Here is a 25,198-nt window from a genome sequence, read left to right as displayed (position 1 = left end):
TGAGGTCATGGGCATTTTCACAGAGGCAGGTGATTTCCAGAGGAAGAACATGTTGGGGAGACTGCGGATCTGAGCTGGAGGATGTGGGAAATGAGAGAAGAAGGGGAACTCAGTGCAAGGGCCCAAAACCAGCATCACCAGTTAAAAAAATGTTGGTCCCTGTGGCTGTTTGAAAATATGTCCAAAGATTCTTAGCTATCCTTCTTTTCTGAAGAGAGAGAGCTTAATTCCCCTCCCCTTCAATGTGGGCTGGGCTTAGTGACAAATGGAAAATGGTGGAAGGGGTGGTTTGTCACTTCTGACACTAGTCCTTAAAGATACTATGGCTTCTCTGGTGGTTGCTTCTTTGGAGTTGGGGAGCTCTGGGAGCAGTGGGCAGGGACCCAACACAGTAGAGAGTGGAGGAGCATTGTCTCTGAGGAAGGAGAAATTCAGCCGAGACTTGTAGGATGAGCAGGACCAGGAGACGTGGAGGCCAAGGGCTTTACAGGTACTTATGTCCTGGAGGTGAGAGGACATGGCCCATTCAGGGAACTTCAGGAAATTCCCTTTTGGAGTAGTTGGCATCTTTCTTTCTTCATCCAGATCTACCTGTATGCCTTTATTTTAAATGACTGGTCCAGTTACACTCAGATTCACAACATAGTAGGAATCTGTCAGCACTAACATCATGAAACTCAGACCAAATAGTACTATGTTCTAGTACTACATTATGGTCTAACTGATGCTGTTGGTGGCTTGGCTGACTGACCCTTATCAGTAAAATTATTTCATAGTAGAGGTATCCCTAAGGCCACACGGTGATCAAGGACGTCCCTAGGATAAGGATGCCTACAGCCTTATCCTCACACTTTTATTGTGCTGACACTGGTGAGTGGTGAGAGAAGATATATTGCTATATTTCAATAAGTAAAACCTTCCTGCACTCAAATTCCAAGCTATTACTCATTTGACAAAGAATCTACCCTTATCTGCCGGGAAATTTGAACTAGTCTAGACCACACACAGCAGAGCAAATCTGGCAGGCTTATAAGTGGGCATCAAGCCACGTGGACTATTCACACTTGATACAGATGCTCAGGAAGATGAATTCATCCCAGCTGTGATTGACATTCTGCAGCAGTTTCCAAAAATGCAGACACAGGAACATGTAATTACGATGTGTTATTTATGAGCACTCCTGAGGAACCGAGCAGCTCCCTGAGATGGAGATTCCGACAGGAGACCTAGGGAGAAACACTGAGCAGATGGTTTTGAGTTTCATCTGCTCTTCTTCTGCAAACTGGGAGAGAAGTGGTCTCACAAAGAGAAGCGGACCATGATAGCCCAAAGAGCGAAATGGCAATGCCTCACTGAGGCAGCATCGGGACAACTGTGAGCACATCTGTCAGCCAGGCATGGTGGGACAGGGTATTAATAGAATATTGTAGGAAGTAAGTCTTGAGGCTAGAACCTCTAAGTCAGCAGTGTCTGACAGAACATTTCAAGATGATGGAAATGTTCACTCGACACAATATCTACTAGACACATGTGGCTTTTAAGCACGTGAAATGTGGCTAATAAGATTAAGAAACTCATTTTTATATATAATGGAATCCTACTCAGCCATAAAAAAGAATGAAATAATGCCATTTGTAGCAATATGGATGGACCCAGAGATTATCATACTAAGTGAAGTAAGTCAGACAGAGATAGATAAATATCATGTATCACTTTTATGTGGAATCTAAAAAAATGACATAAATGAACTTATTTACACAAAAGAAACAGACTAACAGACATAGAAAACAAACTTATGGTTACCAAAGGGGAAAGAGGTGGGGAGGGATTAACTGGGAGTCTGGGATTAGCAGATAACAAACTACTATGTACTGAATATATAAACAACAAAGTCTTACTATATAGCACAGGGACCTATATTCAATAACTGAATAAGTATAACTGAACTGCTATCCTGTACATCAGAAACTAGCACAACATTGTAAATCAACAATACTTCAATTTTTAAAAAAGAAACTAAATTTAAATGGCCACAAGTGGCCAGAGGCTGCTGTGTTGGACAGGGCAGCTCTAATTAAGTTGGGTTGAAGGGCATGGTGCTTTAAAACCATGAGTTCTTCAAGAATGGAGATGTATCTTATTTGGCACTCTGGTGCTCAGCACAGTGACTGACATATAGTAAATTTTCAATAAATGCTTATTTCCAGACCCTCAGCAGCCAGAAGAGGGCTGGCTTTAGAGTACAGAAGGTAGACAGTATAAGATTGTGTAGTTAGTATTTCCCAGAGGAATTTCAAAGCCTTAGACCCACAAAATGCTCTGGAGAGAGAGAATTCCCTGATCAAATATATCTGTATGTTCTGCATCTTGCTTGGAGAATTAGCAAGCATGTTAGGATATTAAAGAAACCAGAGTAGCTTGATTAACTCACTGTTTCCCACAGTTATTTGGCCATGGAACTCCCTGTTCACATAATACCTTTGACATCCCTTAGAACTAGCAGATTCTGGGAAAAATACTTTGGGGGATGCTGAAATAATGACAGGGTAGGAAGGAAACTTCCAACGAATTCTTTGAAAGTAGGGACCCGGATTTCTAGCACATGGTCAGCAGGTAACAAATATTTATTGAATGGTCTAGAAATCACTTTCTTCCAATCAAAATCAGAAGCAGTCCATAAACTATTCCCACTCAGCAAAGGTAAAGAAAGAAGGCAAAGTGTGACTGTGAAGTCCAGGCTTTCTTAGTCTGCCATATTGGGTGTATCTGCTGAACTGGAAGGTAATCTGACATGTAGGAATTAGACAGAGGTATGTAATAGCAAATTGGAGCAGAAATAATGACTTATTAAAATATACTAATAGTTTAAGATTCTGTAATTTAAAATTTAAATCAAGTAGCTAAACAATATTAACCTCTAAAGAATGACCAATCCAGAGATACAGGGTGATGTAAACGAGGACAAAGCCTGGGTCCCTGGGGCCAGGAGAAGAGAATGGTCCTCTCTGAGAAGAAAAATGATGAAATAAGAACCTGAGACCAGGACAGAAACAACTTTCTTAGTCACTTCTGGTCTTGAGTTTTGCTAATACCTTAGTAAGAAGGGACTGGAGTTAACTCTAGACCCACACCATAGTTTCAGCTAAAAATTATTTTTGGTTATTGTACATACACTTACACTCAAGTTTAATAAACTGTACATAGACCACTCCGTGATATCGATAAATCTCTCGTCATCAAATCACCTTTATTCTCTTTTGAAACTTGAAGTGAGAAAAAACAGAAATCTCTTCAGATCTAGTTAAGTGGAGGAATCTGGAGGGGATGAACTCCAACCAAAACCTTCAGTCGGGATCATGGCACCCTCTGCAGCGAGGTGCCTGGACAGACCCGTCCCTACGGTGCTGCATGTCTCACATGTGGGTGACCCATGGAATTCATGTGCTTCAGATCTGCCCACTTAAAACAAGGGCTGCAAAATGAAAAAGCTGTACCTATTTTAAAGACAACATCACCTCTGTGTTTACAAAGTTGCTTAACTCCCAGCTCCAGGAAGGACAACCCCACATCCAGGGAAAGTGTAATTGTTTAGCCCACGTGATTGTGCCCAGCCCCTTCCAACTACATTCACAAAGGGGTCTGGACCACTGCTGGCCTGCTACCCTCAGCATCTCTTTCACACAGCTCTAAGAAGGGAAACCAAGGACATGGCCAGAAGTGGGAGACAGCGCCCTCAGAGCCCTTGATCCTGGGCACACAGGCTGCCTGTCACATGCAGTTTTGGTCTCTGTTGGTAAAGCCTTTTAAAGCATGTTTGCCTTTTCTGATTACTATAAAAGTGATGCACGTTTGTGATAGAAAAGCCCAAAGAGGCACATATAAAAAAGAAGCATCACCCATAATTCCACCAAGAGAGAATCACTCGGCACTCTTTGTTGTATTTCCTTTCTCATCTGTCATTAGACGATCCTATTAGACACACTAATAGACAGACATATGATTAGAGTGATTTTCCAATACGGTTTTGAATCTTGTTTTTGGTACTTAATATTATGTGCTGTGATCTTCCCAAGGGCATTGTCTCCAACTCTGGTTATATTTTAGGCCCTGAAATACAGAAGATCGCATCTCACCCCTGACCCAACTTAAAAAACAAACAAACAAACTACAAACAAATAAACAAACAAAAAACCCCAAACCAACCAGCTAACCATCTACCGTCCTGTAAAACCAGAAGCCAAGGCTCACCGGACATCAGCAAAAGATGAATAAACAGGACCGATGTGGCTGTTTTCGCCCCAGTCCCACTGACCCAGCACAATGCAGTTCATTGAAAATCATCCACATTTCTTTGCTATTTTGCAAACTGACACTTTAGAATATGTCTGCCAACGTTCTTAAAAAGGTCCCTGGCAGCCTCTCCCCCTCAGCTCCGGGCCTTTGGCTTGCCCTGAACAACCACCACCAGCTGATGCTGTGCTGAACACACACACACCATCTAAAATGACAAAGTTCTATGAATGCAACCTCCAGCTAGTCTCTGTGCCAGGTCTACCTGCTCTGCTGGCATGGTAGGCTTCAACTCATGAAGGCCTCGCTAAGCAAAAAGAAAAGGTCACCTTGGACCCAAGACAACAAGGCTGGCAACACACCAGGTCAAAGATCACAGACTCCGTCGAGATGGGGGGACTCTTCCATGATCTCACGCACACACGGAAGGCTGAAGCCCGGAGACCGTAGACGCCGTGCTCAGGGTCCGATGACGAATGTGGTAACGTGAGAGTGGAAGCAGCAATGTCAAGGCCAAACCGCCAGGTTCACAGGCTGAAGCTCTTTCTTCCCCAAAGCCTGTGTCCGTGTTCGAACCAGTTGGCAGGAAGTCAAGGAACCCGCCTGACAAGAAGCAGCCCAGAGGCCTTTGCATAGCTGATGTTTCAAAAGAAAAGGTCCTTTCAAAAGTGCCACAATGGCTCTTCACTGCCGGCTATTTTGGGGGAGCAGCTCTGGCTCATGGAAGAGGCTCTGTTTCTTTTCACTGTCCTGACCTGGTCTTACCATTACAGGCCAATCTTGGCTGCTGCTCTCACTCAGGCGTCTCCAAGGGAGGTGCAGGCATGACCTGGCCACCTCTTAGGGGAACGCAAAGTCATCATATGCTTGAGCTTAGATGGGTCGTGCTGGGTCTTTATGAGATAAGGCTTTCCAAATCTTTGGTCTTCAAACTGTTTTTCTTCCACCTGGCCCTAAAGTACCCATTTTTAAAGCAGTGGTTTTGGTGCTGAAGCCTGAAATCATTTGGTGCGTGAACTTCAATCATTAGCCAAGAAGCGCTGACTCCAAAGTTGGGGAGGAGGGGAGGCTCCGGTGTGACAAGTTGGCAGTAACGAGAGTAATGAGGGACAGAGGGGAACACGGTCTGCAGAGTGAGACATGGCCTCCCACATCTGTTTGAAGTGAATGTAACAAGTGTGGAGAAGAGATGAAATAACGCATGTAAGGAGTTTAATGGAACACCTGGAACTCAAAAAATGGAGCTATTGTTTATTTCTTGAAAATGCTTGTGTGCCCTGCACATGGTACAAACTCAATGATCAGGAGTCCTCCAGTGATGTGGGAAGGCTGAAGAGTGAGGAAGAACAGAGCTGAGTTACTTTTTTTTCCCGTGATGCCCTCCCATGAGGGGAGTTTCACTTCCTTCTCATCTTCCCAGTCTTCTCTCTTCCTCACGCCATGCAGCAGTCGTGTGTGTGTGGTTGGGGCCAGGGTGGAGGCAGGGAGGGAAAAATCAGAATCTAGAGACACAGCAGAAAGAAGAACACTGTGGCCCAAAGTTTGTTCCAATGGCCAGAATCTCCATAAGATGTGTCCGAGTGACAACAAAGGAAAGCAATTCCAGCAGCCAGACACGGTTCAGTTGGGTGGGCTGCACAAAGCAGAACCGGTTTCTTCCCTGGATGACTTCTTAAGACCTTTAGTCTGTGATTGTACCTCGTGAGTCTTCAAGGGTGGAGATGACAAAGTATTCTGTAAACTCATCTGACCAGGAAGAGAAGTCTGTTTTCACTGATCATTATTCAGGACCAAACTTCTGAGGAATACTCCTGGCCAATACTGACCCTTAGATTTTTTCTTTGCTTTGCTTTCCCACCTCACTGAGCTAACCCCCGATCCTAGAGAAGGAGAAGAGAGGATGTGCTGACACTAGTAATTCTCAAATGTGAGAGTCATTGTCATCTAGAGTATTGCCCCCTTGGTACAGCCTGGGAACCAGTAGCATGAACATTGTGTAGGAGCAAAATGAATCAGGCTGTAATTCAGGTGCAGCAAACCAGAATCTGCATCTTGGCACCATGCTCAGCTGATTCACATGCACATTTAAGTTGGAGATGCAGACCGAGGATGCTTGGTACTAGGCACTAACCTCGGTGATTCTGATTTGGTGTATCTGTGGTGAGGCCCGGGTATCAGCTCCAGGAGATTCTGATACAGCCGGCGTGTGGACCCCTATTTAGAAGCATTGACTTAATGAAAGAGCACCTATAGCCCAAGTGCCCTGCAGTCTGGGAGCAGAACAGCCGTGAGAACACTGGGTTTCCCAGGAGCACCTCTGCAAGGTGGGTGCCATATAATCACTTGCACTGTTAGAAGTAAGGAAATGGACCCTTGGAGAGAAAGCTGACAGGGCTGAACCAAGGTCACACAGGGGTCAGCAGATGCACTGCGGGGAACAAGCACCCCCTGTCTTTTCTCCTCGCCTCGCCAACCTCTCTCCTCCTCCTCACTCATCAGCTCTTTATTGGCCAGCTACTGCACGGCTAACAGCCTTCTCTGAGTCTGCTTTTGTTTTTAGTGAAAGGCCAACAAAACAGTGCAGCCTATTCGTGCTTGCTAATGATAATCCTGATTAGCTCTATGCTGTCAGCTGACTCCCAGCCTGCCAGGGCCAACAGCAGCCTGCTTATTCAATTAAGGCCTGGCCCATTTTGCAATTACCAGCACCATTTGGCCACTTTTCCGCCCACTGTGAACTTGCTTGAGTTCAAGTCACCCTCAGCTGTTGCATTTACATGAGAAATGGATCATTTGTCACGTCTGTGTTGGGTGGTGCTCCAGCCTCCCCCTCCTGGTTGGAGACCAAGTGAAATCCTGACGTTCCCTGGATTCCCAGGCTGCGGCTGATCAGCAGGTCCCAACGGGAGCCTTAAGGCAAGCCCTGTGGACAGACGAATGTGCTGGCCTTCCTCACTGGGCCAGCCAGGGTGACCTCTTCCCAGCTTCTAAATTCCAAATGCTATTTCCACTCAGAGGCCTGATAGGGTAATAAACAGTCCCAGTTTGCTAGCGACCGAGAATTTTCCCAGGTCTTGGGATTTTTCGTGCTAAATCAGAGAGTCTTGGTCACTGCACGCCCAGCACACTGGGACACAGACAGGGTGAGAACATTCGACATCACCTCAGGTGAGGTAGTTGGAATCTGGACCAGAGAACTGCGTGGACGTTGGGGTCTCATCTTCCTCTGTCAGGCCTGAGACTGAGGATGCATCCTTTCACTGCTCTGGACTTTATTTTGCCTTTAGTCTCTACTGCTAATCCAACAGGATGAAGCTTTATTTTCAGCAATGGATAAGTAAGCAGAGGTACGCAGGCATGTTCTGAGATGAGGTGGGACCGAGGGAGGAATAGCTGGTGTGTGATCCCTTTGAATGAAAGTGCATCAGCCTCAAAGTAGTCTTCCCAACTCAAAAACACATTCAGCATTATTTATATACTTATATACATTGGCAATACAAGCATGTGTCCTGTGTACTTCCAGCCCTCAAAGATTTGACCATCCCGTGGGAGACACTGATTCAAATACAGTGAATTAAATCTGCTACAAGATGCCAAAAACCATGGGAGCTATGGAAGAGAGAATCAGGGTACCTCTACCTACTACATGCCAACTACTGCACATTCATCACCTCATTTAACAGCTAACATTTCTTAAGCACTTATCGTGTGACTAATTCATTTAGTTTTTACAATTCTATTACTAGACCTCTTCAACAAATGAATAAAATGAGGCTCTGAAAAACCAACACTCTTGCTCAAGATTCCATGTCAGTGAATGAAGGGTCCAGGGTTTGAGCCCAGAGAGTCTTGTCTTAAAGTCTTAAGCACTGTCTGAGACTGAGTCTCCTACCCTTGTTGGGTGCTGGACCCCCACCACAGCCAGCATGCTGGGCACTCACCCAACATCAACATCAGACAAAAGCAACATGGCAGGCTCTGGGAGTAGAGCGGTGTGGCTGTGCATGGTGGACGCATGGTGGGGAGAAACCTGAGGCAGGGTCTCTGCATTCTCCATTGTGGAAGCCCAAAGCATGACATCAGGAATGTCCCACTGGAGGTGTGGGAACTCTGGGAATGCTGATGTTCTTAAGGAAACTGGCTGAACAAATGCTGCTCTTCTGGCCCTGAGCTGCATTAGATTATAAAGAATGTACAACTAGGAAGGGGTCAATTAGGAGTTTGGGATTAACAGATACACACTACTGTATATAAAATAGGTAAACAACAATGACCTACTGTGTAGCACAGGGAACTATATTCAATATCTTCTAATAACCTATAATGGAAAAGAATCTGAAAAAGAATATGTATGTATACGTATAACTGAATCACTCTGCTGTACACCTGAAACAAATACAACATTGTAAATCAACTATACTTCAATTTAAAAAAATGAAGAAAAAAAGAATGTACAACTAGAATGGGAAGTCAAATGCCTGACTTCATCATCTTTTGAGGGTCAAAGATGAGTGACAGTCATTGTTTTATATTTCTTAAACTGCATTCATCAAGTCTCAAAAGTTTATCTTTCTTAAACAATCAGAACACCTGAGCAACTTGCTTTGCATCTATCGGGTATGTGACATATGCAAAGCAAAAAAAGTGTGTTGATTTGATATAATATGACTGATTTTAATATGTTCATTGCAACAGTAGGCTTAGAGGTTAGGTATTCCAGCTTCATCAAGTACTAAACGTGCTCATTTCAGTAATAACAATCCACAAGTGCGGTATTCTCAGTGGGCACTGAACTGGGCTAAGATTCCAGATTCTGATGCTATACAATGATTGTCTTAAGAAACATTCTCAATATCTTTTTGTGTTATTTTATAGGTTTTGGTTTGTGTGACATGAATACATAATTTCAGACAATTAAGCTTTAAAAGCATTTGTTACTAATACATAAAACCATTAAAATGAATCTCCCTGTAATTAAACAAAACACAAGGTAGGAAGGATACTGTTTCAAGCAAAATGTAAAGAACTATAAGCTTCTGGGAAGAAAACTGATAACTTTCGTGCTCACTTCCACTATAATAACTCCTACTAATCCGATCATCATTTTTCCCCATGCCCCCCAAGTGGCTCTTATCTAGAATACTGGGTCGTTCCTGAACTTTCTGTGACTCAGACTTTGAGTCAGCTCCTAGCACAGCCAGGAGTTAGAATCCTTGAGGGCCTTCTTCAGTTGTAGAAAATACAGCTGACCTTTGAACAACATGGGGGTAAGGGACCCTGCGCCTCCATGTAGTCAAAAGTCCAAGTATAATTTATAGTCTGGTTCCTCCATACCATGGGTCCACATCCACAGATTCAACTGACCTCGGATGGTGGAGTAATGTAATAATTACTATAGAAAAAAAAACAACCTATGTATAAGTGGATCTGTGCAGTTCAAACCCATGTTGTTCAAGGGTCCACTGTAAACTGAGGGTGTTGTGGTGGCAAAGAAAGGCTTTCTCCACTTGTTATCTGACAAAGCTTTGTCCTACGATGGCCTTCATGCACTCTACCACTTGAGCTATACCCTCCTCCACCAACTTTATCAGTTCTTTCCAGGCTTTTAACTCCCTTGTGCTGTTTGCACAACTTTTTCTTCATGGGGTGGTCATTTACCACAATAGCCTGGATACAAGAAAAACAAGCAAAAAACTCAAGCATGATGTGTTTTAGTGTCTTTCCACACTACTCGTCCAACTGAATTCAGAGACAACTTAGTTCCTGCCGAGAGTTTTCTAGAAAGTGGTTGTGAAAGAAAATGAAGAAATGAACACTTTAGCCAATGACATATCACAATTGAACCCAGCGAGTCTTGCCTTGCTCCAGAACTCTTGAGCGATGCACAGAAAAAATACGTTTGCTGTGTATTCTCATAGCACAGTAACAGATTTCAAACTGAGAACCTCTAAAGGTGATACATAAAATTCATCAACATCTTGTTTGCCAGATGCTATACTGTATTAAACATGTCTTTTAATTTTCATATTTTGACTCTTTAATATCTGGGGCCTTGCTGAACATGGACCGAATGCCCCTCCCAGGGCTAACCAATTTCTAGAGATAGTAAACAACTCATCCTTGAGCTGTTTACTCACCAACCAATACAAACTAACCAGTCCAGAGCCCACTCCCCAAACCACCTTCTCTATGGCCTCTCACACTTAGGGCTAATTACCGCAACGCCAGGTACCAGACAGCTAGGGACAGCCGCTGTGCCCCAGAGCCTGCTGAAATTACTCAAATTAGTCCATTTTTAGCCTTCTTACCCTGCCTCGCCCATTCCTTCCTGGGGAAACCACAATAAAGGCTCTTGCCCATGTGTCCCTGCTCCCTCTGTCTCCTGTGTAGTCTGTGTCCTTCCCTGTGCAGCCCCAGTGGCATGGTGTGCCCTCATCTCTTGGGGTCTGTGGGTAACACAAATCATCTTTTCAGTGGAAGTCATCTCCTAATCTGGTCTTATCACACACTAATATAATAATAATAATAATAATAATAATAATAATAATAATAATAATAATAATAACAAAAATAAACCTATACTTAAAAACAGATACATAAAGAGAAAGGAAGACAGGCTAGCAAGAGACCCGTCTGGCCCTTGCACTCGGGCCCTTGTTCAAATGAACTTGGATAAAATTTAGTTGCTCTGTCAGTTATATTTAGCAAAACTGCCACTTTAAACTGTTTCAAAAAAAAACAATAATAGTAAAGTTTTTTAAATCAAACTGTTTCAAGTTTTTTAAATCAAACTGTTTCAAGAAAAAAGCATAATTTGACTATAAAGCACTGTATTCTACTTGATAAGACAGTACTCAATAGAGCTGGCGAGAGAGAGCGGTGATCTGTATTATGATACCATGTGTTACAAAAGATGATGGTGCTTTTAAGGGCCCTTGACTTCTAAAGCACAGATTGAGTCCTATTGTAAAGACAGCTTGTGAAGAAAATTAAAGGACTCCCCATTCACCTAAACAATAATAGTAAAGTTTTTTAAATCAAATGTTCTGGATTCTCATATATCCCATTAAAATTGCATGGCAGATAATAACTGTAAATGGAGTATAGCCTTTAAAAATTGCGAATCACTATATTGTACACCTGTGACTTATATAATATTATACATCGACTATGCTTCTATTAAAAAAATAAAAGGGGAAAAAACCTGCATTGCAGGAGATTCAGGATAAGACGCAAAGTCCCCACGACACTGGATTCTCATCTTGGGCTCACTTCTGTCTCTGTCTCTGCAGTAAAAGCCACTCAAAGGCAGTTTGACTTGAATTTGTATGTCTAGCAACTGCCACCCAGTCGGTGCTAAACATTTATTTAGTGACTGAAGAAATGTTTCTGATCCTCTTTGGATAACAGTGTACATAAGAGATGACGTGAGCACTCACAAGTTGCCCCTTTAAGGGATTAAGTAAATAGGTGACTGCTTTTGGAGCTGAGAATGAAAGCTACTCCCGCTGGTCCAAACCACGATAATCTGAGAGAGAAAGGTAAGAACTCTGTTTGATGGTCGTGGACATCCTGGCATCCCCTGACCTTTAGTTGACCTCTAAATCCTGTCCACTCCTGCAGTCCTCTGGCTAGCAGCTGGGCAAGAGTTTGCATGGGCGTGGCAGTGTTCTGTGACAAGTGGCCGAACTCCCAGGGTGACGGTGACACTTACCAAGGGCTCCAGCTCCTTGCGGTCTATGAGGTTCATCTCCGTGACGAAGTAATAGAAGTGTTTGTAGCAGGTGTTGACATGGGCCTCCGCGCCCATCACGATGACCCGGTCGAAGTGGTGGATGTAGACGTGGACGAAGACCCGGAAGAGGCGGCACAGAATCTTCTTGCAGATCTGCAGGAAGTTCTTGGGGAAGGGAACACCTAGAGAGGGGGAAAAGGGAACAGAGCCATGATGGGGAAGCTCTGGCAGGCCCCGGAGCACGTGTGAGGCTGCAGAACAGCCCTGGAGCCGGGCTTCCAGGCCAGCGTGCAGGGGCCCGGCTCTATGGGGTCAGCCGCATCAGACACTGTCTGAAAAAGTGGCAACCAGGAAGAGACCAAAAAAATCAGAGAACAGGGCCAGGTTTGTTTCTTTGGTTTTATCTTCTTTTGTGTGTGCAAAAAAAGTGTAGAAATATTAATTTTTACCTAGAAACACACACTCTCCCTTCTTGCTTTTTAATTTTTCCCACTTTGTAGAGCACAAGAAGGTTCATATTCCTCTTATTGCTAATGTAAGAAAACCGGTAGAGGGAGTGATGCTCTAGGGAGACTGGCACTTCCTGACACAGGGTAATGGGGAATGGTGGGGACTGGAGCAAATTAGAAAGCCCTCTCTCATCAAAGGAAGCAGTCGCTGCACACCTCCCACCAATGGTGGCCATAATGGGACAGAGGACTGGGACTGTTGGATCTTCTGGTTTTCAAGATGATTCAGATGATTCTGGAGTTCTACGTGAACCACCTGGACTTCTACTTTTCAAATGTTAGCAATTAACCTGAAGTTAAAAAAAAAAATACCGCAGGTCAAAACAAAACATCTTCCTAGGTTAATTCAGCCTGCAGACCACCAGTTGGCAAATTCTGATCTAACCTTTTTCTGGGAGGCACCTGCTTCTGAGCTGGGTGAATGCAACAAAACTTCATGGAAACTTCGGGAACTTACCACTTCATCTCCTTGAGGAAGGTAAGATTTGGGGGTTGTTATTCATAACACAGCCTGGGTGAGGGGTCAGAGGGATCACCCAGGTCTCCTGTCTGATGACTACTACTCTCAGCTTAGTCTGAGCAACAAATAGAATGTCAAGCTACTTTCTTTCTCCCTCTCAAACACTGTTTAAGCTCTTGTCGGTTACACGGTCCTTAAGCAGGGACGTTGTAATGGATTCTGAAGTGAAACAGACTTTGAGTTCCTTTTCTGCTCCCTTTCCAGCTGTACCACCATGGGCAAGTTATTTTACCCCTCTGAGCTTCAGTTTTTCTGTATGTACAATGCCGATAAAAATGCCAGTTATTGTGAGGATTAGAAGTGGTACCTGTGTGACTTTGGGGTTTTTTTTTTTTGGTCATTTAAAGTGGGGTCATAATAAGGCCTTTCTTTGCACGGCCAGGAGGGTGTCAACAGGACTACAATCCTCCTACAGTGCCTGGAACAGAGTCAGAGCTTGCTAACTGGGAATGACCCCTCTTCTTTCTGCTTCGTAAGGTCTGGAGCATCAAACTGTTGTTAGAAGAGGAGTAATTACCCTTATCAAGAAAAGGTAGACGTGACCACCAGTCTTTCATCAGAATTGCAGGGCTGTGCTCAGGGCGTGTCTCTGGTCCCCAGGAAGCCTGCAGTTTTGCTGTCCATGCCTCCCCAGGGTCCCAGTGGCAGCTGTCTGGTGAGAGACTGTAATGGGATCACCTGGGATCCCCAGAGCAGGATGAGGGAGACAGAACACAGCTGGCAGTTGGCAGAGGCAAATCTGCCTCCCTGGGGCCCAGCACTGATACTGGCTTTTCTTCCAAAACAAAGTGGCAACGTATCAAATGAAGCCAGGGAGAGACTCGGGCACAGCTTGGCAGCTGACTGTCTAGGCAACAGATGCTGGGTTTGGAGGTGGGGTGAGGTAAAGCTGGGAGAAGGTGGACAGCCCCTCACAGAGCTGATGGGCGGTTTTCTCTGCTGTCAGTGAGGGACAATGAAAACCACTGCTGCCAGGCTGGGAGAGGGTCTGGAGTTTCTATAGAAGCCTGAGATCCAGAGGTGATGGAATTCCCCATTATCCACATCTAAGTGTGCTCCCATCAGAAGGGGAGTCCTGTGACAACCACATGGTGACATCAGGGGTTGACATTCTTTACCTTCGCCAGCTATCTGTGACGTAGGTTGTAAGAGTCCTATACCCCAGATGAATAACAAACACCAGGGCTCTGAAGCTTGGATTAACTTGCTCTAGGCCACTTGGGTAACCAGTGGCAGGGCTGGATTTGGACCAAGTCAGCCTAACTTTAAAATCCAACAGATCTGGTTATGTTTGGAGTGTGACTCTCTCTCTCTGCCAAGAATAAAGGCACAGCTGAATTGCTGAATGCAACAAGGAAATCTAAAGGTTACTCTTTGGTGGCACAGAAATATATTTTAAAAAGAGGAAAGGGGTGAGGAAAGAAGGGTGAAAAAGGTTCACACCCTCGGGAATCACAGATCCGAGGTGTTGAGAGGTCAGTTAATACTCTGTGGCTTCAAGGAGAGATGTGTTTTCTCTGCCAGTGCCTTAGACCATGGATCTGGGACTAAGAGTCCAAGTTAGAATTTACTGAACACTCACCAAGTTGTAGGGACTGGGTTAGCTGATTGAGTCCTCAAAATAACCCTTGAAGACAGGTACTGTTGTTTCCATCTCACAAATGAGGACACAGACTCAAAAAATTAAGTAGCTGCCCCAGGTCATGCAGCTGGCAAATAGTGGACGGATTTGGACCCAGGATTGTCTAACTTCAAAGCCTATGAGTATGCAGCATCCTGAACTCTGGAGATGCTGCTGTGGGGCTCTGCACACACCTCCCAGCCCTTCCTTCCTGGGTGGCCTGAATCCCTCAGGTGCACTTACCTTTCATGTCACAAGCCGCTAGGGGAGAGGCGGTTGGTGGGGGGAGTGGGGGGTGCAGCTGTGCCAGTTCATCTGCTTGACCTTTTAAGCCAGCCCCCATGCCAGCCCCTACACCCCACACAGACTGAAGGTAAGGTGAGACCTGGGACACACCGAGGGTGTTCATGGCACTTGTAGGGTCCCTCTAGAGTGTCCCCAAGCTGCATTGCCCACCCCACCCCCAAATCCCTTTGTCTGATCAGCTCTGAGCTCTCAGCTCTGGCCTCCATTCCACACCTGGTTTCTGGCCTTGCCTTTGGGCCTTGCACTTGGTTTGCTCTTGCCTCTCCTTTTCGGCTATGGCTGGGAATGATCTTTAGAATAGCTGAGAGGAGCTGATTTTAGAGTCAGGAAGGCCTAGTTTAAAATCCTGGCCTGATAACTTCCTAACTTTATGGGCAAGTTACTTCATTATAAAATAGATACAAGCATTTCCTTTGTAGTGTTCCCTTCATAGTGTCTGTAATGTGGCTGGCATCTAGTGAGGACCCTGAGATAAAGTTCTCTTTTTGTTATTTCCCACCTGAATTCCTTGGGTAGGTAAGACCCCAGGCTCGTATCTCTTGGCTCTGGCTACTAAGTTGGCCCTGACTCTGCCACTATTCCTTCCCTTACATGTAATTCATTATTCAAAAGTGAACACTGCAAATGGCTCAAGTCTCAGCTCATGCTCAGCGTGCACCATAGTCACCCCAGGCCAACCCAGGAAGCTGAGAAGTCCTAGGCTGGACTCATAAGGAGCCTAAGAACCCCAGTGGGTTCTCTGCTAAGCCAGAGATAAAATCCCAGCTCACAGAGTGTGAGGTTAAGAATAAGAAAGCTACATAGGGAATGTAATTTGGTGTAGCCACTATGGAAAACAGTAAGCAGATTCCTTGGAAAACTAAAAATAGAGTTAGCACATGATCCAGCAATCCCACTCCTGGGAAAATATCCAGAGAAAACTCCAATTTGAAAAGATCCATGCACCCCAATGTTCATAGCAGCACTATTTACAATAGCCAAGACATGGAAGCAACATAAATGTCCATCAACAGATAACTGGATAAAGAAGTTATACAATGGAATACCATTCAGCCATAAAAAAAGAATGAAACAATGCCATTTGCAGCAACATGGATGGATCTAGAAATTACCATATTAAGTGAAGTAAGTCAGACAGAGGAAGACAAATACTATATGACATTACTTTTATGTGGAATCTAAAAAAAATGACTCAAATGAACTTATGTACACAACAGAAACAGATTCACAGACAGAAAATAAACTTACGGTTATCAAAGGGAAAAGGAGCCGGGGAGGGATAAATTAGGGGTTTGGGAATGGCAGATATTGACTACTATACATAAAATAGATAAACAACAAGGTCTTACTGTATAGCGCAGGGAACTATATTCAATATCTTGTAATAACCTATAATGAAAAAGAATATGAAAAGGAATACATATATATATATATATATACATATATAACTGAATCACTATGTTGCACACCAGAAACTAACACAACATAGTAAATCAACTATAATTCAATTAAAAAAGGAAAGCTACAAGGCATTTGGAAAATTCATTCAATATTATTGTTGGTGCAGGGGCTCATTCTACAGTCTGTATAGTAGCTTAGCCCTTTTCTCCCTTTCTCTTCTGCCTTCCAGGTGTTCAGATTTGTGTGTGTGTGTGTGTGTGTGTAAGTGTCTATCTGTGCATGTATGTGCATGTTTCAAATAAACCTTCAGGAGGTGGGAGGTAGAAGAGATCACCCCTCTGCAGGTAGAGACCTGGATGTCCAGCTGTGCCCCGGGACTCAGGCCAGCAGGAAAGGGTAAGACGCCGCCCTGCTGAGCCACTCTTTTTCTCACAGGCTCTGGAGGGACCATGAACATTGATTTTACCTGAGGGGTTTTTGTCTTCATCACACTGCTAAGAATTATCTAGTCTCTATGAAATACCCACAGAAAAGTGAGCTCTGAGTGAGGCTGGATGTGTGTATGCGTGATGGCATTTAGTCCCAGTGAAACTCTGAGCAGTGATATTATTTCAGCTTTGGGGAAAAAAAAAGTAACTGTGGCTTAGCTCATTTAAAGTGTTTGCCTGGCCCCACGGCTAAAGGGAGGTGGAGGAGAGATCTAGTTCAGAAACTCAGGCTCTTTCTTTCCTGCTATTACAGTTCCACGGCGCAGGGAACCTCTCTGTTCAGGTGATCATTTTTTGACCTGCACTTAGCTCAGTACCTGGCTTGTAGAAGGAGCTCGAAAAATGCTTGTTTGCTTGGTTTTTGGTTTTTGGTTTTTGTCTTATAATTTCTGATTTCTTTTGTTTTTTTTTTCTTTGGGGGGATGCAATTAGGTTTATTTATTTTTATTTATCTATTTTTTTAATGGCGGTACTGGGGATTGAACCCAGGACCTCATGCATGCTAAATACGCATTCTACCACTGCGCTATACCCACCCCCACCTTGCCCCTGTCTCCTTGTTTTAAATGAATACAGGCTAGCAGTAGGAAGAATGAAAGGCTAATGAACCACCTCAAATGGACACTGGACTTGTTATAACGGCCGCCTGAACCTGAAGCCATCCGAGGCGGGGTCTGGGCCTGTGTGGTTCGTGGGGCACCACTGATCCCAACTCAGGACTGTACCCAACCCCCTCGTTTTGTCCCTTCTGCATCTCCAGAACACATAAGATACTGGGGACCCTCTACTTTAGTATTTCCCAAGGTCTTTTTTTTTTTTATTTGAAGTAGAGTTGATTTATAATATTGTGTTAGTTTCAGGTATACAACAACAGGATTCAGTTACAGTCATTTTTTTTTCAAATTCTTTTCCATCATAGGTTATTACAAGATATTGAGTATAGTTCCCTGTGCTATACAGTAAATCCTTGTTATTTATCTATTTTACATACAGTGTATTTGTTAATCCCATACTCCTAATTTATCCCTCCCCCTGCCCCCAAGGGCTGTTTAAAAAATGACTAATCTTGGGAGATTCTTGGCTAAAAAAAGAGGATCACGAGGTCAAATATATTTGTACAAATACTGCTTTCATAAAGGTTTGTCATATACCTAAGCATAGTAAAGGATCTGAGAATTCCTGTAGCCGAAAGTCCTTTTCCCTATAATAGCTATTGGTTTAAAACAGAGTCTGTAACTGACTTCCCAGGGTTCATTCCTGGCTGTACTACCTACTAACAATGTATGCGTAAGCAAGTGGCTTAGTTTCTCTAAGCCTCAGTTTCCCCATCTCAAAAGAAACAAAGATGTTAATGTTATTTTAGCTCAGTGGGTTTTGTGAGATTAAATACACACACTTAAAAGGCTTTTCTAATGCTTTGCAGATAGTAAGCACTCTCGTGAACTGTTAATTTTAGTATCCCATGGGCTGAACATTCTTTGTAACACACTTTGGAATTAAATTCCTCCTGCATATTTACTTTCAGAAGGGTAGTCTTGGTATTAATCCATCAATTCTGAACCTGTAAAGAACTCAGAGTGGTAAGTTCTCAATTAAGCCCTGGGTGATACTCGGCTTTGCATTATTTTCTACAAGTTTCTCATACTTAAGTCTTATATTACTGTAAGCTCCCTGAACAAAGGCACTGTTTTATACTTCGAGTCTATCTTTAAAAGCACCTGGCACAGGGCTAGGTAGGGAATACTCATCAATCAAAATTGAATCATAAAAGAACAGTGATCTTATTTAGTCAAGATGTAAATCCATCATCTCCTATTTGGTGGAAGAAAAAAGCCTACAGCAGAAATGATAGCTTTTTGCCAGAGTCTTGATACGATGCTGGCATGGAGGCTACACAATGCTCTTCTAGGGAGGAGAGCTCTGAGATGATGAGTAGTTTGATCTAGCCAAGTGAATGGGACAAAAGGATCTGGAACTCTTCTCTTTTTAGCCATTAAAACCTCCCTTTGGGGCAGGGTCTAGCTGAAGTGGCAGAGTGCATGCTCAGCATGTACGAGGTCCTGGGTTCAAACCCAATACCTCCCCTAAAAATAAATAAACAAATCTAATTATCTCTCTTCCCCGCTAAAAAACAACAAAAACAAAACCTCCCTTCTTTACCTTTCTATATAGTTTTTTGGGTGGTGACAGTTAATTTTCAGTCACTGTACTCAATTAGAAAGTTAATGCCAGACAATATTAACCAGCAATCTTAACTGAAGCAGACTCTGTATCTGAAGGGTTTGGAGTTAGTTAAACTTTGACTAGTTTTATAATAACCCAGACAAGCCTTTCACCAATAATCTCAGACAGGGATGAGGTTGATGCACAGAAAACAGCCTTTGATCAGAAAGTCTCTAAATGATTTGCAAGCACGAATTGATCTCAGAGCCTTCCTCTCCTCTTTCCCACTCTGAGTCCCATTCCCTGACTCTTAGATTCAACCTTGGGAAATTTCAGGCTCCAGAAAGTTGGCTCAAAATGAGGATATGTGTTCAAATGAGGTTCCACAAAGAGGTGATAGGTATCTAGGTGTCTGAGGGTGGACCCGGATGGCCTGGGGTCAGGTGGTGTGGCTTGGTCTCTGCGAATGGAGTTAGTGAGCCTAAAACCAGGGCCAGGCTAAGCTCAGATTCCAGAATGTGCCCAGGCTAGATGCTGGGCAGAGGTGAGAATCCCAAACCAATCACACACATGTGGTTCCAGCAGAGTTTGCTCAACAATTAGACTCAAAGCAAGACTAGAGTTTGCTGAGTGATCTGGCCAAGGAGGATGCCAGCCAGAGAGCTGGGGTGAAGGCGGAGGGTGAGGTGAGCCTGCAGGGCTTGGAGTCCCTCTTAAAGCCCTGACCAGACAGCCTTAGAGCTCCGCTGCTGGTGAGGGCCTGGTAATCAGCAGGGAAGCAGCATCTGACAGAGCCCTGCAGAGTTTATGAATGTGTCTAACCACAAACTTTCTGATCTCCAAGCCACATTCAGCGCAAGAGCTAAATCGAGCATGAAATATAACAATTTCTCTGGAGCTCCATGCGGATTTGCCTTTCATCTCTGACTCAGTAAATCTCCTTTCTCCCAAACAAAATTTAATAAAAATTCCAGTAATTTCTGAGCTTCAATCCATTTTCTTTCTTCCTCATTCCCTTCCCTCCCTTCCCTTCCTCTAAGCCCTCAAACGCCCCATTCAATCCTTCCTTTTCAGACACTTCTGGAAAAAAAAGACAAAGACGTTGTCGAAATAAATGGCTTGTGTTTTTTCTTTTACCCTGTTATGGAGTCTGGGGAAGGAGAGTCCCTTGAGAATGCAGAGATGCTATGACAGGACCACAGATCAGAGATGGAGGTCCCAAAGTCAAATAAGACCCAGGTGGCAGTTTCCCGGGTAGCTGCTGCCCATCCGTTTTCATCGTTTTTCTCTCTTTTCATCTGAAGAGAAAGCCAGATGCTTGGGGCTGAGGCCCTGGTCTGTGACGGCGCTGGGCTGAATCTGGACTGTGGAAGTACCGAAAGTCAGGGCTCCAGGCCATCTCCAGGGACACCAGAGAACTAGCCCCCTGAGCATCCCGGGTTCCACAAGCAGTTGGCCAGTGTTCCACCCCGTTGTTCCCCCAGTTAGCACCTCTTCCTTCTTTGGAGCTCAGCTGAAAGCCTCCCTCATCCCCAGACACAGGAGCCCTGGTATCTGCTATCTGCTCTGGAAACTTGCCTGAGTACAGGTCCCAGACGGTAATTCCACACTTATCTGTGTGGGTCCTGACTCAGGTCTGCTCCTGCTCCAGACTCTACATGCCCCAAGGGCAGGGAGAACCTCCCTGCTCCTCCCAGACGGATGTCTAGTGCCCAGCGCCGAGAGCCTCGAGTGGGTATGCTATGTGATAAATCCTTGCTGGTATGTAATCAATCCATGAGAGTCCAGCTCTTTCGCCATCTGCTTACACCAAAATCAGAGCTCAGAAAGGCGCGGACACTGACTGGCTCGGGGTTTAGAGCTAGTTTGCGATGAAAGGGGGTCTGAGTTCAAGTCTGTCTGATTCTGGAGCCTATGCCTGGTCCACTCTGCCAGGAAACAGGATGAGATTCCGATGGCTCGTTTCATCTCATTCCAATCCAATTGGCAAAATCTGTTAAAAGATGAAGGTGGAAAAGGGCATACTGGCTTTCACTTCCCCAAACGCAGGTGTCACCCGTGGCTGAGGACACCGGTTAAGTGTCTGGCTGGCATCAATCACTGGTTTCAGATTCCAGCTATGGAACGTCCCTGCTACTTGCCCTTGAGCGAGTTTGCTAACTTTTAATGGCTCAGTTTCCTTATCTGAGGAATGAGGATAAGAATACCTAGGACTTGGTGAGATTGTGAGGATTAGACACGAAGCACAAGGCCAGCCAGTGGCAGAGGCAATTCAGCAAGAGGTCGCTGATGTTTCTACTGCTCTAAAGATGGCTCTTCTGCACCCAAGTCCAGGGTGAAGGGAGGGAAAATGAAACAGCACAGGGGGAGCTGCCTTTTCTCCAAAAGACAAACTCTTCTTGGGAAGTTGATTTGGACCCCAGCTGACATATAGAAACATCACGTGAACTGTTGGAGGGGCTTCCACATGGCACAAAATGAAACCTCATAACTTGGCCAATCCTTTGGGGAACCTGATGGCATGTCACTAACAATAGCCAGAAATGCCCATATGGCTCCTTCAAACTGTCACTCATGTCCGAGAGCATTTGCACTGTCCTTTTTGTCTTTGGAGGTCAGTAACACGACTGCACGTGTGAAAATCCCTCTACAAGCCTTAAAAACCACTCATTCTCAAAGCTCATGAATAAAAACAACATCCCACACACGTGGGAAAAGAAAACAGGCCTCTCCTGGCAACGTGGCTGAGAACATACCATTTCCAAAATACTTGCAAAACAAAACACAATTGGATTACAAGGCCGAAAAAAAAAAAAAAAAAGGAAAAAGAAAGAAAGAAAGAAAAAGGAAAGAAAGAGAAAAAGAAACCCTAACAACACAGATCTGGTTCTTAAAAATACACATCCTCCTCCTAACAGTTTACTCTCCTGCCCACTCCATCCACAATCTCCTGCCTCCTACAAAACGTATTTTTGTTTATCTGAAGGAGCCTCATGCTCTTGCTGATGAAAACTCAGCTTCAGAAGACTGAGTGCTTTAAGCAGATGTCTTGTGTTATCTCAGTGCGTTCTTCAAGAAAGTGTCTGTACATCATGCCAAGGAAAACAATCCCGTGTAGCAAGACTTTGTTCTTCTGTCTGAAGAAAAAAAAAAAGTCCCCAAACAAGCTGACAGCTGCAGATGGTTAGAAATAAACGGACTACTCCTCTCTTCCTCAGCCCCCTCTGCCTGGCCCCAGCCGCCCCGAACTTCCCACCCCCATACCCTCTGATCTATTATCACAGTGGTTGGACCAAAAGAGAGGAAAGTAGGCCAGCATGTAATGATATGTTCTAAACAGATTGTTAATTCTTTCAGACATGCCATTTGTGGGGCAGAGGGAGTGCTGTTTCAGCCACCCAAAGAAGCCTGCCTGTCACCTGCCCTCTCCCTCCCCAATGCCACTTCTCTGCTGCTGGAGACCATTCCTTATCTGCACCCTCATCTCCAGGACGGCTGGCTGCCTTGACCCTGCTGTCACCACATGGAGGTGGAAGTAGATGAAGATGGACCCAAGGAAGACATTCATTCACTATGACTATGACTTGGCAATAAAAGCCATTAAAAACGAACTCCAGCTAGTTCAGACCTGCCGAGTTTGCTGAAAAGCCAACGGCCCCAATGAGATAAAGCGAGCTGAGAACATGATATTAATGAGCCTCATTAGAACTGGAAAGCAAGGCAGAAATGCCAGTACTTTGATCCTGAGCCCCAGTCAGAATTTGCAGATGACTCAGCCTCCTTGCCATGGATGATCTATTTTGAGTATTTTTACAAATACAACTTTTCTTTATCCACCAGCAGAATCTTTCTTCCATTATGTGTAGGGCAATGATTACCAAGTCTTGTCTGAGATGTGGTATATATACATATACACAACGGAATTATTTCTCAGTCATAAAAAAGAATGAAATAATGCCATTTGCAGCAGCATGGATGGACCTAGAGATTACCAGACTAAGTGAAGTAAGTCAGACAGAGAAAGATAAATATTATATGATGTCACTTACATGTGGAATCTAAAAAATAATACAAATGAATTTATTTAAAAAACAGAAATAGACATACTGACATAGAAAACAAACTTATGGCTATGAAAGGGGAAAGAGAGGGTGAAGAGATAAATTAGGAATTTGGGATTAACAGATACACACTACCATATGTAAAATAAACAAGGATTTTACTGTATAGCACAGGGAACTACATTCAATACGCTGGAATAACCTAAAATGGAAAAGAATCTGAAGCTGTACACCTGAAACTAACACAATATTGTAAATCAACGATAGTTTAATTTAATAAAACACAAAAAATACCATACACACACACACACACACACACACAATATCAAGTCTTGTCTGAATAGTTCTAATCTCTAAACTTCTCTCCAGCCCCACTGCCACTTCCCCAGCTCCAGCCACCTTCACCTCCTGCCTGGTTTGCTATAGCTCTTCCTTAGTGGAGTTTCCTTCCTCTACTCTTGGGTTTCTTCAGTCTCCACTGAGCATGTGGAGGATCTTCCTGAAATGCAGCTCTAACCACAATGTCTTTTTTTTCTGCATAAAACACTAAAGCAGCTTCTTATTACTTCAAGGTAAAATCAGAGGTACCAACTGGGAGGGCAAGACCCTGCCTGGTTTCATCCACGTGCAAATCTCCGTTATGACCTCTGGATCCTCCCAACTTGCATACAACACTCCAGCTCTTCAGAGCTAAGATCCACTCATTCACTCATGGCTGAGTATTGCCACACTGGAGAGCTGGCAGCTAGAAACCCTCTTCCTCAGCCTCCCCTTTTAGTCTGGCTAACTCCCACTTGTGATTCAAGCCTCAAATCAGTTATCACTTCTTTCAGCATGTCCTTGCCCACCTCACCCCTGTCTAGTCAGGCACATCATAATACCCTGTACTTCTCCCATGATAATACTTACAACACTGTCTTGTAATTGTCCTTTTTTTGTCTCCCATTGGAATGAAAAAATTTTGTAATGTCAAGGAATGTCACTTTGTTGTTCACAGTTATACCCTTGGCACTAAATGCAACCAGAATACGGTGGTTGTCAATAAGTATTTCTTGAGTAAATAAGTGAATCAATGACCATTTAATAATGTGGGGGTGGTGAAGAGCTTTGCCTGCTTGAGTTCTCCTTCCTTTTCCATCCCCAGGCAGTGGTCCTTGAATCACAGACTGAAAATCATTGTTCTTTGGAAAGATTTCCCAGAGAACTGCTACAGGCCCCTGTTTAACCTGGTCATGTCCAAGTCCAGAAGCCTGCAGTGAAAATGAACACGCATTTATCTTTTCACACCTGGCAGATCTCAGGTGCATCTTTCTATTAGGTCTTCACTCATACTGGGAAAGAAGCACCTCCTCAAAGTGCCAATTTTCATCTAAATAGAAATGTGTCAGACAGGTAGTTTTCCAGAGTTATTAAAGATGGAAATAAGCCAGGATTGACTGACAAACAAATAATCCCGAGATACATGATTGGGGGAGAGAGGGGTGAGGGTGAAGTAGCAAAAGTAATCCATCCTCTTGAGAAAGTGAGGGGTGGATCCAGAAAGAACAATGATTGGAACCCAACTTGAGGGGTGCTCTGCAGAGCCCAAAGGGAACAGTGAGCAGGAAGGAATTAATCTGAGGCATGAATATAGCTCTGTCTTGATCTTCTCCACACAGAAAGGGTCTAAGAAAGGAAAATTTGCCAAGGAAGTACAGGGAAGACCCTGCATGCAAAGACCCACCATGCATGAGGCTGAGGAGGATGTAAGTGGAGGCAGATGACTCTTTCCACGTGTGCTGGAAGGGTTAGGCAGGGACAGAGCAAAAAATGGCAAGTCATTTCACTGGCATGTAAGATACAATGAAGGTAAGTTGGTGGGGTAGGGATGAAACCAGAAATATAGCTGTAAAATCTAATCACTGGGTCAAAGTAGAGCTAAATTTACCGACTGAACTATGTATCCGTAAATTACTTATATGAATATGGTCGGAACCAGGAATCACATATTCAAATGCTTTCAAGCGTCAGAAAAGAACATAAAAATGTAGACTGGCTGCAATACAATAGGGAGTGGTGTGAACTGTGACAACAGGGGGAGTGCTTCCTGCAGGAAAGAAAAATT

At 44.1% G+C, this 25,198-nt stretch overlaps 2 protein-coding genes across 4 annotated transcripts in view; both read right to left on the bottom strand.

Annotated features, from left to right (window-relative positions):
- Nucleotides 1-25,198, bottom strand: part of MOB3B (MOB kinase activator 3B) — a 172,076-nt gene that overhangs the window by 17,888 nt on the left and 128,990 nt on the right. For 2 of the 3 annotated variants that reach the window (XM_072959279.1, XM_072959280.1), the window contains exons 3-4: nucleotides 12,005-12,207; nucleotides 11,710-11,818 (exon numbers count right to left, since the gene is read on the bottom strand). In XM_072959279.1, coding sequence (XP_072815380.1) covers nucleotides 11,741-11,818; nucleotides 12,005-12,207 — 281 coding nt within the window. In that variant the 3' untranslated portion in view covers nucleotides 11,710-11,740. Of the gene's footprint in view, nucleotides 1-11,709; nucleotides 11,819-12,004; nucleotides 12,208-25,198 lie in introns of those variants that run through there. The other variant, XM_015248062.3, reaches the window with a different exon arrangement.
- Nucleotides 1-25,198, bottom strand: part of EQTN (equatorin) — a 72,620-nt gene that overhangs the window by 45,752 nt on the left and 1,670 nt on the right. Inside the window, exon 2 of the mRNA XM_072959278.1 lies at nucleotides 12,005-12,207. The gene's annotated coding sequence lies outside the window, so the exon portion shown is untranslated. The remainder of the gene's footprint in view (nucleotides 1-12,004; nucleotides 12,208-25,198) is intronic.

This window comes from Vicugna pacos, chromosome 4, assembly GCF_048564905.1.
Source record: "Vicugna pacos chromosome 4, VicPac4, whole genome shotgun sequence".
In the NCBI taxonomy this organism is placed as follows: Eukaryota; Metazoa; Chordata; class Mammalia; order Artiodactyla; family Camelidae; genus Vicugna; species Vicugna pacos.
The sequence above is the reverse complement of the archived record's forward strand: the minus strand, read 5'-3'. Positions and strand labels throughout refer to the sequence as shown.